The 10,952-nt window shown below is 31.8% G+C and overlaps 1 protein-coding gene across 2 annotated transcripts; it reads left to right on the forward strand.

The window, feature by feature from the left end:
* The first annotated feature begins 3,031 nt into the window (after positions 1 to 3,031).
* On the forward strand, positions 3,032 to 10,581 carry LOC25500433 (probable sugar phosphate/phosphate translocator At1g06470). Of its 2 annotated transcripts, none has more exons than XM_013588846.3 (13): positions 3,032 to 3,334; positions 3,545 to 4,235; positions 4,528 to 4,697; positions 5,233 to 5,318; positions 5,469 to 5,518; positions 6,137 to 6,204; positions 7,057 to 7,157; positions 8,158 to 8,170; positions 8,941 to 9,125; positions 9,264 to 9,350; positions 9,536 to 9,630; positions 9,755 to 9,897; positions 10,201 to 10,581. In XM_013588846.3, exons 2-12 carry the CDS (start codon positions 3,682 to 3,684, stop codon positions 9,861 to 9,863), a joined length of 1,518 nt encoding a protein of 505 aa, XP_013444300.1. In that variant the 5' UTR covers positions 3,032 to 3,334; positions 3,545 to 3,681; the 3' UTR covers positions 9,864 to 9,897; positions 10,201 to 10,581. The 2 variants fall into 2 exon arrangements, with proteins under 2 accessions (XP_013444300.1, XP_024628444.1); XM_024772676.2 differs by having other exon boundaries at positions 3,032 to 3,330.
* The last annotated feature ends 371 nt before the right edge of the window (positions 10,582 to 10,952 follow it).

The following is a 10,952-nucleotide window of genomic DNA, read 5'->3' on the forward strand; positions in this document are numbered from 1 at the left end:
GAAATTGAACAAATTTTCCACACCATTATTTGAAAAATGGACGGAAATTATAATTTTTTTTATTATATTTTTACCTTTTATTTAAAAAAAAAAAACAATATCTTGAATTCTCTACTGAATTCAATCAACAAGCTTCGGTTAATTTTCTTAGCAGATTGGCCAAAGTTTTAATTTTGGCATCATTTGAACGACGTGGTTGTTTTTAAATAGGCTAAAATATGATTTTGGTCCCTGCAAATATGCCTCGTTTTGGTTTTAGTCCCTATAAAAAAATTTTGTTGTTTTTGGTTCCTGCAAAATATTTTGTTTTTGAAAATAGTCTTCAAAAACAAAATATTTTGCAGGGATCTTATTCAAAATCAAAAGATTTTGCAGGGACTATTTCTCTAATAAATGGGTTCAGTCACGTGTGCAAATCATCACAAAAGTGGAGTCAGGGACCAAAACTAAAATGAAGCATATTTGCAGGGACCAAAAACAACAAAAAAAAATTACAAAGACTAAAACCAAAACGAAGCATATTTGCAGGGACCAAAATCATATTTTAGCGTTTCAAATAACATATTCAATATACTATTTTTTTTAACGAGTACTTTTATAGCATTTGTCCACAAACTCAATACATGTTGAGAGTAACTATAAATGAAATTAAACCATTACAAGACTACGACACAATATTATTGTTTCATTGACATAGAAATCAATCTCCAAAAATACAAATACAGACACACATCACCTAAACCACTACAACAAAACACTACAGTTTACAAGACTTGCCCTTCCAAGCTCCTAAACACAATCAACTAAGGATAAAAACAGTGGCGACATGCAACAAAACCCCAAAAAAACTGAAGCGCGAGAAAAAACCCATAGCTAAAATTGTACGAAGGAAAGAAGGAACGTAAGTTGAAGAGGGAATAAGAAACGATTGTGAAATAGAAAAAGAGGGATAAAATTGTAATTATATTATTATTTTTTGTTTGGGGTGTAATTATATTATTATTGTATTCCATTCCATTGCATACACCTCAAATTATAGAGAATGAAAAAATAGATATATGAGTGGTATTGGATGAAATTTGTTCCATCACATTTCATTCTATTCCACTCATTTTTATTCCACTCATTTTAAAAATAAAAATAAAATCTAACTCACTTCATTCTATTCCCTTCCTCCATCTATCATCAATCTAAATATAGCCTAAATGTTAGGAGTACTACTCTTCAACTATGCTTTTCAAAATTTAAGTTGAAAGTCACCTCCCAAAACACAAGTTATTGGACTAAGTATGTCAAATGGTCACCACAAATATCAATAGTTTTGGTTATTTTCATGCAAATTTTTTTTGCTTTACTCCCTTCAAATATATTACTTTTAGTTTTTGTCCTTGTTGTTTTGTTTCAATCCCTTCCCTGCAAAATACCTCTTTTAATCCTTTTAGTTTGACAGAATTTTCAAGTTAGTCCTTCAAGTTTCAAAAGTTTTAAATAGGTCCTTTTAGTTGATAAACTATTTCGCTGTTACCCCTGCTGTCAATCTCCGTTTAACTGATGCTAATATGGGCGTTGAGTTGCTGACTTGGATCAAAACAATGTGTTTCAAAGGTTTTAGGTAGTCAAAACGATGCGTTTAGTGCTCACAAAAGATCATTTATACGGCTAAAAAGACAACTTTTTACAACTAGAAATGTCTTTCTGGCACTATGAATGATCATTTGTGGCAATTAAACATAGTGTTTCGACACTCTGGAGCTTTTAAAAGGCAGCTTTTTGATCAAAGTCAACAACTTAAAAGCTACATCAACATCAGTTAAACGGAGACTGACAACAGGAGTAACGGTGAAATAATTTATCAACTAAAACGGTGTATTTAAAACTTAAAGGATTAATTTGATAATTCTGTCAAACTAAATAGATCAAACGTGATATTTGGCCAAAAATATATTGGATGTATGCATTATCAACATTTTTCAATTTATTATACAAAAGAAAAAACTATACTTGGAATACATTCAACAAACTGAGCCACCCACGAAGTTTCTATAACACTCCTCTCATCATCAAAAGCAAGGTCTTGACTTCGAATAAAAGCAAATGAAGATGGCAAGAGCATATCAACATTAAGAGAAATGATATTTATACAACTACTTTATGACAATTTTTTGATAACTTTCTCTCACATACTTATATTATATTTTTATTTTCTCTCTTACTTTTTCTCTCTCCATTGTTTTTGACCAATAAAAAGAGAGAAAAAAGAGATTGTCACAAAAGTTGTTTCAAATAGATGTTCAAATATCACTACTCCAACATTAAATAGCAGTATTTCTTTATATAAAAAAAAAAAAAAAAAGTAGTTTTCTCACACAAAAAACATTAATAATACTAATTTAGTTTAATTTTTTAGGTCAAATTATAATTTAGTTTAATTTATATTCATTCATATAGATCAAAGACAATGTATAAGATTTATGAGAAACAATTGTGAATTTAATAATAATTTGTTCTCTCTTCTTTAATAATACAGTATTTTAAAAGTTGTCATATTTTATCCCTAAAAAAAAAAGTTGTCATATTTTATTTGTTTAAAATATCATTGGTCATGATTTATATAAGGTTGAGATGATTTTAAACTCATTAAATGATCCCACAAAAGTTGTCTTAATTGATAATAAATTAGACACGTACCATAACGTTTGTTGAACTATGTTGTATGCCCAAAATTTTGATGAGCTAGTACGATGCTCCATCTAACTTAAACTTTTTTATATAATTTTTTTTTTATCAAATGATGCAAAAATTTGTCAAAAATATAATTGTGTGAAACACTTGAATTGTTTTCTTTTATAAACTTAAGTTTAACTTCTATATATACGTACAAAAATTTCATTCAATAATAATGATAAATTTATCACAATTTTAATGTTTGACTATGTCTTAAACATAGTCACATCATCTATAATGTTTGACCGTGTCTTGAACATGATTGTGTCTTGAACATGGTCGCATAATTTGTAAGATTTGAAACTCAACAATGTCGGAGTGTTTAAATGAACTTTTTATTATGCACTTCTAAAGAAAAATATAAGAATTAACAAAAATAATGGTATGCAAAAATTTTGTTTTTTCTTTTTTTTGAGGAAAAAGTGTAATTTAATTAAGAAAAGTTTGGTGATACACAAAACGCACTTTATGTCGTAATCTGAGATTAAGGTTATTTCAGATTAATTCAATTCAATTCAATGCTTCAAACTCCATCAAAACCAAACCAAGCTTCAGATCCGACCCATTCAGCTCAGATCTCTTTTCTCCTCAATCAATCTACCCCAGGCAGGTTAATTCCTTTCGTTCTCTTTTCATCAATATTTTGATCATGTATAATAATCAAAACCTTACATGGGTCAGTTTTATTTGATCAAAATATTGGATTTTTATTCATTTTCATCACATTTATCATGTGCTAGCTAATTTTAGTTCAAAAGGGTCATCATAAATATACTTATTATTGATTTTTATGCAAATTTGATTTGATTATGAAAAACAGTTCATATATGATACACCAGTCCAAGTGAACAATTTATGTTGTTGGTGTTTGTGACAAACAACTGAAGATTTTGTCAAAAAACAAAACAAGTTGGATGGAACATGGTCACATGGATATGAATATGTATAGAGTAGGAGATGGTACACATTGAATTAGATTCAGAGAGTTGTAGCTTTAAAGGGATTGCTATTGATGATTTTGATAGTGGAAGTTCAGGATCCGGTATTCGGAGAGAGCTTTCGTTTTCGCGTTGGTGTGACGACGATGATAATGATGGTGGTGATGGAAGGGTGATTTTGGATCAGAAATTAGGTGATGAAGACGTTATTGTAGAAGAAGACGCGGTTTATGAGTTGCCTTTTGTTGAAAAGAATGAGGTGCAAGGAAGAGTTTTAGATAGGGAGAGATTTTCTTTTGATAAGTTTCGGAAGGAAAGGAGCGTGCCGATGAATGGTGCTAGTGCGATGGATGATGATTCTGTTTATAGGAGAGGTAATGGATCTGAGAAGTATGTGCCTTTTGATATTGAAGACAGTCCTGAAAGGGGAACAGTTGGTGGTGACTCGTATGATTCGGGGGGTGGTGTTGGATCACTTCATAAAAGCTCTGAAAATACTGTTCCTGTAGCAAATATCTTGAAGACTATGTTTTTCATATTTGTGTGGTACACCTTCAGTTTATTTTTGACCTTGTAAGTTCCTCGTTTACACTGTTGGTCTTTGTTGGCGTTTATATTGGAGTTTAATTTTGATACACTCTCGGGGCAAAAAAAAATTACGCTGTCAATTAATCACAGCTACTCATATGCATGATTTTATAAGTAGTTATGATTATAGTCAAACGTTTTTATTTTTTATTTTTTATGATTTGACGTTTACGATTTATTGACCGTGTAAAAATATTTACAATGAATAAAATCTTTTAGTGTTTATGATGCAAACCCTTTTATGCTTTGTCTCTTATTGTTATATCTTTTGAAACAGGTATAATAAAAGTCTGTTGGGAGATCATATGGGAAAGTTCCCAGCTCCCTTTTTAATGAATACTGTCCACTTTGTAATGCAAGCGGTTTTATCGAAATTTATCACCTATTTTTGGTCTCATAAATTTGAGACTAATGTTGTCATGTCTTGGCGGGATTATTTTTTGCGAGGTAAATTTCATTCTTGGTATTCTATGTTTTAACTTTGCTGACTTTAACAGGATGATTAAGTAGGCAACAACACTGTAACTTCATATTACATTTTGGCTAATGATTTTTCGTTATTTGTTACTTATTGAGTGTTATGGATGCAGAATATTCCACATATAATCTGTAATTCTGTGGTGATAGCTGTTCTGAATTAGTGTTTACTTTTCAAAACCATTCACTCAGTTATTAAGATTCTAATGTTACGTGGTCCAAACATGGAAAATAAGGCAAATAGTCTAGGCTCCCACTCTTATGATTATGTGGTTCTGAATTACCATTTTCACTCAAAAAATAATTAGCGATATGAAATGTTCTAACAATACATAGGTTGATTGATTGTGCCGTTTTCTGTGTTTTTTTCTCTTTCTTCTCTCTTGCTCGTCGCTGATCTTCTACCCTGAAGCACACTTTTATGCAAATTTATTATCACTATACATGACTTATTACATTAACTTTTATATCAACTAATGCCACAGATGGACTTTGCCTTTCACAGTTGTCCCGACTGCTCTTGGAACGGCTATGGATGTTAACTTGAGCAATGCATCTCTAGTTTTCATCTCTGTCACATTTGCTACAATGGTTTGTGGCATTTCTTTCAGTTTTATATAGAATGAAATAATTTTTTTTTTGGTAATGTTACATCAGAACCGGATTCTACATTTCCTCCATTTTTATGGAAACAACTAACTATCCTTCCCCTCCTTATTTACTTTTCCTTTTATTTTGCAGTGTAAATCTGCTGCTCCAATCTTTCTCCTCTTGTTTGCTTTTGCTTTCCGGTGAGTTTCCTTTCATTTTGTTTTTGTAATCACTCTGATTGTGATTTCTTAAGACAAGTATTAAACATTCTAAAATTTAAGGAGCTGCATTGCTACGATAATTTATGGAGCGATTAATGCATCAAGGAAAACACATTTTATGTTATGAAGTCTTTCATATCTCAGAAGATAATAGGTGTTCTTTTTTTTTTTTGAAGGAATTAGGTGTTCTTTTTTGTCATTTAGCATTTAATTTTAGCATTTAACTTACTAAATGTTTAAAACGAACTATAAAAGTTGCTGTGATGCTAAAGTACATACCCAATTCTCATCTATGATACCTAAAAGACTATATCACAAATTAGATGCTTTACAATGCAAGAAATTGTGGACTTCTGTTTACGATCTACATCTTCATATAACACAGCCTAAAAATGGCTTATAGTTTGTCGAGAGTACATTAGTTTTAATTGATACTTTTGTCTTCTCTAATTGTTGGTCATCATATATTTTTCATGCTGCTTTGTGATTTTGGTTCTTGAATAATCATATGTTTGGTTGTATATCCTCTCGATGAATATTAGTTTGTGTTTATCTGTTTTCTGTCATTTAATTATAAATGTTGGCTTGAATTGGAAGGTTGGAGGTACCAAGTTTTAAACTATCAGGAATCATTTTAGTCATCTCCATCGGCATATTACTAACAGGTATTCATATCTCGTTCGCGTTACCATAGTATTATTTATCATTTCAATGTACATTGATTCACACTTAGGAATTCATAAGATGTAAGCCTGCATGGCTTCCTACAAGCTGAATGGTTAGGTACACCTGTAGGGCATGTTTGGTGGAGGATTTTGGAGGAGAGTGGGGGACTTATTTTTCTTTTCTAAATTAAGGAAACTATAAAATGTTTCTAAAAATAAAAGTGTGATTGAAATGTTATATGCTCATCCAACATGTTCTTTCAATTTTTTTAAAAATCTCTACTATATATCAGAATATAAACTTATCCCTCCAAAACCCTCCTTTTTAGGATCCTCCACCAAGCACACCCTTACAGTAGTAAGAGTTATTTGTTATGAGTTGTTTCCATCTCAGCATGCCATATCGCTCTAGTTAGGATACATACATCAAACAACTCCATAATACCCTATCAGGAATCATGTCCAGTGAGTTACTATATCTTTCTGAGTTTTGTATATGAAAGATTGTTGTTGAATTCCAAAAAAGTAGCATACAGACAGAAGTTAGGAAATACGTTCTATACTAACAAATTTTTATGGAAGTTAATCAACTAAACAGTTACCAGAATTTAGAACAGCCAATAAGCTCTTCATATTCTTGGTGGGAATCATGTATCAATTATAATGGTGGTTTTTCTATAAATGATTGGAACAGTGACAAATATCTCGAACATTAAAAGATTCACAATTTTCGTTAGTTATTCTTTTCCCATGGCTCTCTAGAATATTAAAAGTGCATTGTGCAAGCTTTAGGAAATTATACCTCAACAATAATTCAAAACTAATGTCTTCAATTTTATTTTGGTGCTGCAGTTTCAAAAGAAACAGAATTTGAAATTTGGGGATTTGTACTTGTCATGCTTGCTGCTGTTATGTCTGGGTTTCGCTGGTGTATGACTCAGATCCTTTTGCAGGTAGTATATATGCCTTTTCATTTTCTTATACTATTTTTGGGAGCGTATCTGGTGAGAAATGAGGACAGTTATTTATGTTCATTAGATATAACAAACGACTAGGATTAAAGTTTTGTTGGCAATATAACTTGTTCCCTCCTCCACTCAGTCTTCCTCTTACCCTCTTTTTACCTCCTTACGACACCGTCTCTTGACTCATCCATCCATCAACCCTATCTCCCTCTCCTTCTGTAAAATGCAAATTGTGAATTTGTGCTGCATAGCACCGCCAAACTGTTCACTGTATTGTGCCCTCATGTCAGATCTGCGTTATTGGACCGTCCATACTTCACGGGTAGCCTAGTCCTAATTCCTAAATATAGATATATAGTACTGGACATTATGCAATCTGATTACCCTACAATTTAATCACTTTGTTGAATACTGTCCACAAAAAATAATGCAAATATCTATTGCCGACAAATGAGAAACATGATCGATATAGCCAACAAATTAAAATCCCAAAACCCTTCAAAGTTGTCTAATGCAGTTGTTGATCCATAAGAAACAAGGGCGAATTATCCTTACATTTACAGTGTAATTTTATTGCACAACATCATCAATTCATAAACTTGTTTTCGTTGCTATGTTTAACGGTGACGCCGGCTACAACCTTGAGACCGAAGCATAGAAGTGAATGAGAAAAGGTAAAAGTGGAGAACAATTTGGTGGAGGAGACAACACATGATATATTTTACAAAAATTTAATCTTAACTGTTTATTATATCTAATGCACATAAATAAATGTTCTCATTTCTCACAATAAATAAGAGTTCTCACCGGATATGCTCCCTATTAATGTATATTTATATGTACATGTCTATCTATACATACACACACAAAGACATTCACATTACTATTTTTTCTTGCTATCGCTAACTGAACATTCTTGCTTCATTTTCTTGGGTTGGAACACGATTTTCTTTCTCTTCATTTATGAACTGAACACCAAATTGAAAAGAAAGAATCCTATGGTAAGTTCCTTGCACATGTAATAGTTTATTTATTGAAAATATTGGTGATGCTAGATTTAGATTAGATGATATGTATATTCAATATTCAATGAGCAGTTTTACTTAATTAAATTATCAATATTTTCTTTTTCATTTATTTTTTCCGCTGCCTTTGGTCAATCAATCCTTAGATCGAACATTAATTATACGAGTTTATTTAATTTTTATCAATCATGAATTTTGTCCACACAGCTATAAGACCGGCAATATTCTATGGAACTAAATGTTGGGCGATATAGAACCGAAAAGAAATCATTGTCAATATTTCATAAATACAAATGCAACAATTTATGCGTGGATACTCAAGACAAAATAGGATTAAAATTATATTATTAGATAGAAAGTTGAGAGATAGCACCTAATGTGAAAAATATTGTAGAGTTTTGCCTTAGATGATTTAGGCACTTGCAAAGAAGACCTGAAGAAGGCCTAATAAGGACGGTAAATCGTATGTGGGATACTCAATATTTGTTAAGAGGTATAAAAAGACCAAGGAAAATTATAAGTTCAATCATTATGAAGGATTTAGGACAGGACACTGCATCTTTTTGTCCATATAACTAACCCCACGTAGTTGAAAAGGCTTTTAATGTTATTTTTGTTTGTTTGAACGCTCTACCTTTGTAGACAGCATTATCTTTCCCTGATCCTTTTCTTTTCCTGCGTTTATCTTCTAGTTAGAATTTTGTACGCTCTGTTTTATATTTATATGCTTTTTCCAATGACTTCAGGTCTGAAAAATCCACTTACCTTGATGAGCTATGTAGCTCCAGTAATGGCTGTGGCATCCGCACTTCTTTCTCTTGCATTAGATCCATGGGAAGAATTCCGAGAAAATGAGTACTTTGATAGTTCATGGCATATAACTCGAAGTTGCTTCCTGATGTTCTTTGGTGGAACACTTGCCTTTTTTATGGTAGGAGTTTATTTTCCCTCTGATATATATTTTACTTCTTACTTGACTTGTCTTAACCTTATTTTATTGTGTTTACGGTCATATTTTTCAACTTATCGTATTTGTCTTTCAAACACTTGTATCTTTATCTTCTTGCAGGTACTAACAGAATATATTTTAGTCTCTGTAACTAGTGCCGTCACAGTCACAATAGCAGGGGTTGTTAAGGAGGCCGTCACCATATTGGTATCAATTAACTTTTATATTATCTACATTTTTTAATATGATTGGTCCAGTGGATGGCATATTACTCATATAGTGCTTTATATTGAATAATGTAGATTCATGTCTCTATTTTATTAAATCTTCTTAGCTCTGGCTGTCTGACCATATTGAACTTAATGTTCTGGTTTCATGCTGTTTGTGTGTAGGTTGCGGTATTATACTTTCATGATGCGTTTACTTGGTTGAAAGGATTTGGCCTATTCACTATTATGGTTGGTGTCAGTTTGTTTAATGTGTACAAGTAAGTCATCAGCAGACATATTTCAAGCTCCCTAGCTTATGAATAAACATTTTACACACTCGAAATATATCTTATTGAATAATCACTTAATTAAACTGTTCAATTAAATGTTTGGTTGTTTCAGATACCAGAAGCTTCATGCAGGTGACAATGTGGCAGATCATCATACAAAAGATTCGGCAGCCAAATATGTTATTCTTGAGGAGATGGATGAACAAGATGGCGGCATCTGAAAACCTATATGGACCAAATAATTTCATATCCAAAGTAAGCCTTTTCTTGGATGCCAGTTAAACGATGCAAATCAAATCTTAATATTTTATTTGGGAATCATAAAATTAGAAGTTTTGATTATACCAAGTTTCCTGCTTTTTACAATTAGCAAGGGAATTTGTAATACATTTAGCCATGTAACATCAAATTCATTTTCTGAGACACGAATATTGGCATAACTAAAATATCTTGAGCATTCCATAAATTGCATGCTGTTTGTCCATATTTTAATCATAATTCTCGGTCAATAAACTATATACTACTATATACTGAAGTCTGTTTTCCTGAATATTGAAGGCTGAAGCAATGATTTCAAAGAAGAGGAAGGGACACAGAATTATCTTCCATGGACTTGCCTTAGCCATATCATCAACACCAAAGCTTTCTGATATTCTGTCAGAATAGGTTGCTTATTCAGTTACAGATTTTGGCATTCTTTCAAGTTGAGAAGATATATGTTGTAGATCATAATAGGTTGTTTATAAATAAATTTTCTTCAATTTTGCTTCCTAGTTTTGTATTAAAATATTTTTTTGGCCACTTTAAATATTTTCGATGCATTTTTAATTTCTTACCAATACAGTGATTGGTAATGGTTACTCAACAACTATCTTTTTGGGGAAAAAATGTTGGAGGGTCAATTTCATTGTTACATTGGCAACGCTACTTAACACCAAACAAACTTGTATTGTTTCCTCCTAACTCCTACCCCCTCACCCTACATTCTCAAAAGCTCCCCAAATTTTATTTATTTATTTTTCTGCCAATTTTGCCCCTCTCCTGATTAACTAGTTGACAAGAAGTCTGAAATTTATTATAGTAGTTTTCAAAAAGATTTACACCTCCAGATTAGTCAATCCAAGAAAAGAGAGGGAGGAGGGGGTGTAGTTCAACTGGATTGAACTAAGAGTTAAGGAGTTGAAGCCTGGATGAAGGAGTAAATATAAATCTAACAGTAATTATGGATGAAGGAGTAAATATTAATTGAAGGAGTAATAACTACCATTTGTCATTAAAAAAAACAATCCGAATGTGTAAATGTTTACTCG

Source organism: Medicago truncatula, chromosome 8, assembly GCF_003473485.1.
Source record: "Medicago truncatula cultivar Jemalong A17 chromosome 8, MtrunA17r5.0-ANR, whole genome shotgun sequence".
NCBI classification, from domain to species: Eukaryota; Viridiplantae; Streptophyta; class Magnoliopsida; order Fabales; family Fabaceae; genus Medicago; species Medicago truncatula.

Bases quoted from the DNA above. Each gene is read 5' to 3' on its own strand.
- LOC25500433 (XM_013588846.3), top strand. From the start codon at position 3,682: ATGGTACACATTGAATTAGATTCAGAGAGTTGTAGCTTTAAAGGGATT. The intron at 5,319-5,468 runs GTTTGTGGCATT...TTTATTTTGCAG, and splicing joins CTGTCACATTTGCTACAATG to TGTAAATCTGCTGCTCCAAT. The intron at 9,351-9,535 runs GTATCAATTAAC...GTTTGTGTGTAG, and splicing joins AGGAGGCCGTCACCATATTG to GTTGCGGTATTATACTTTCA.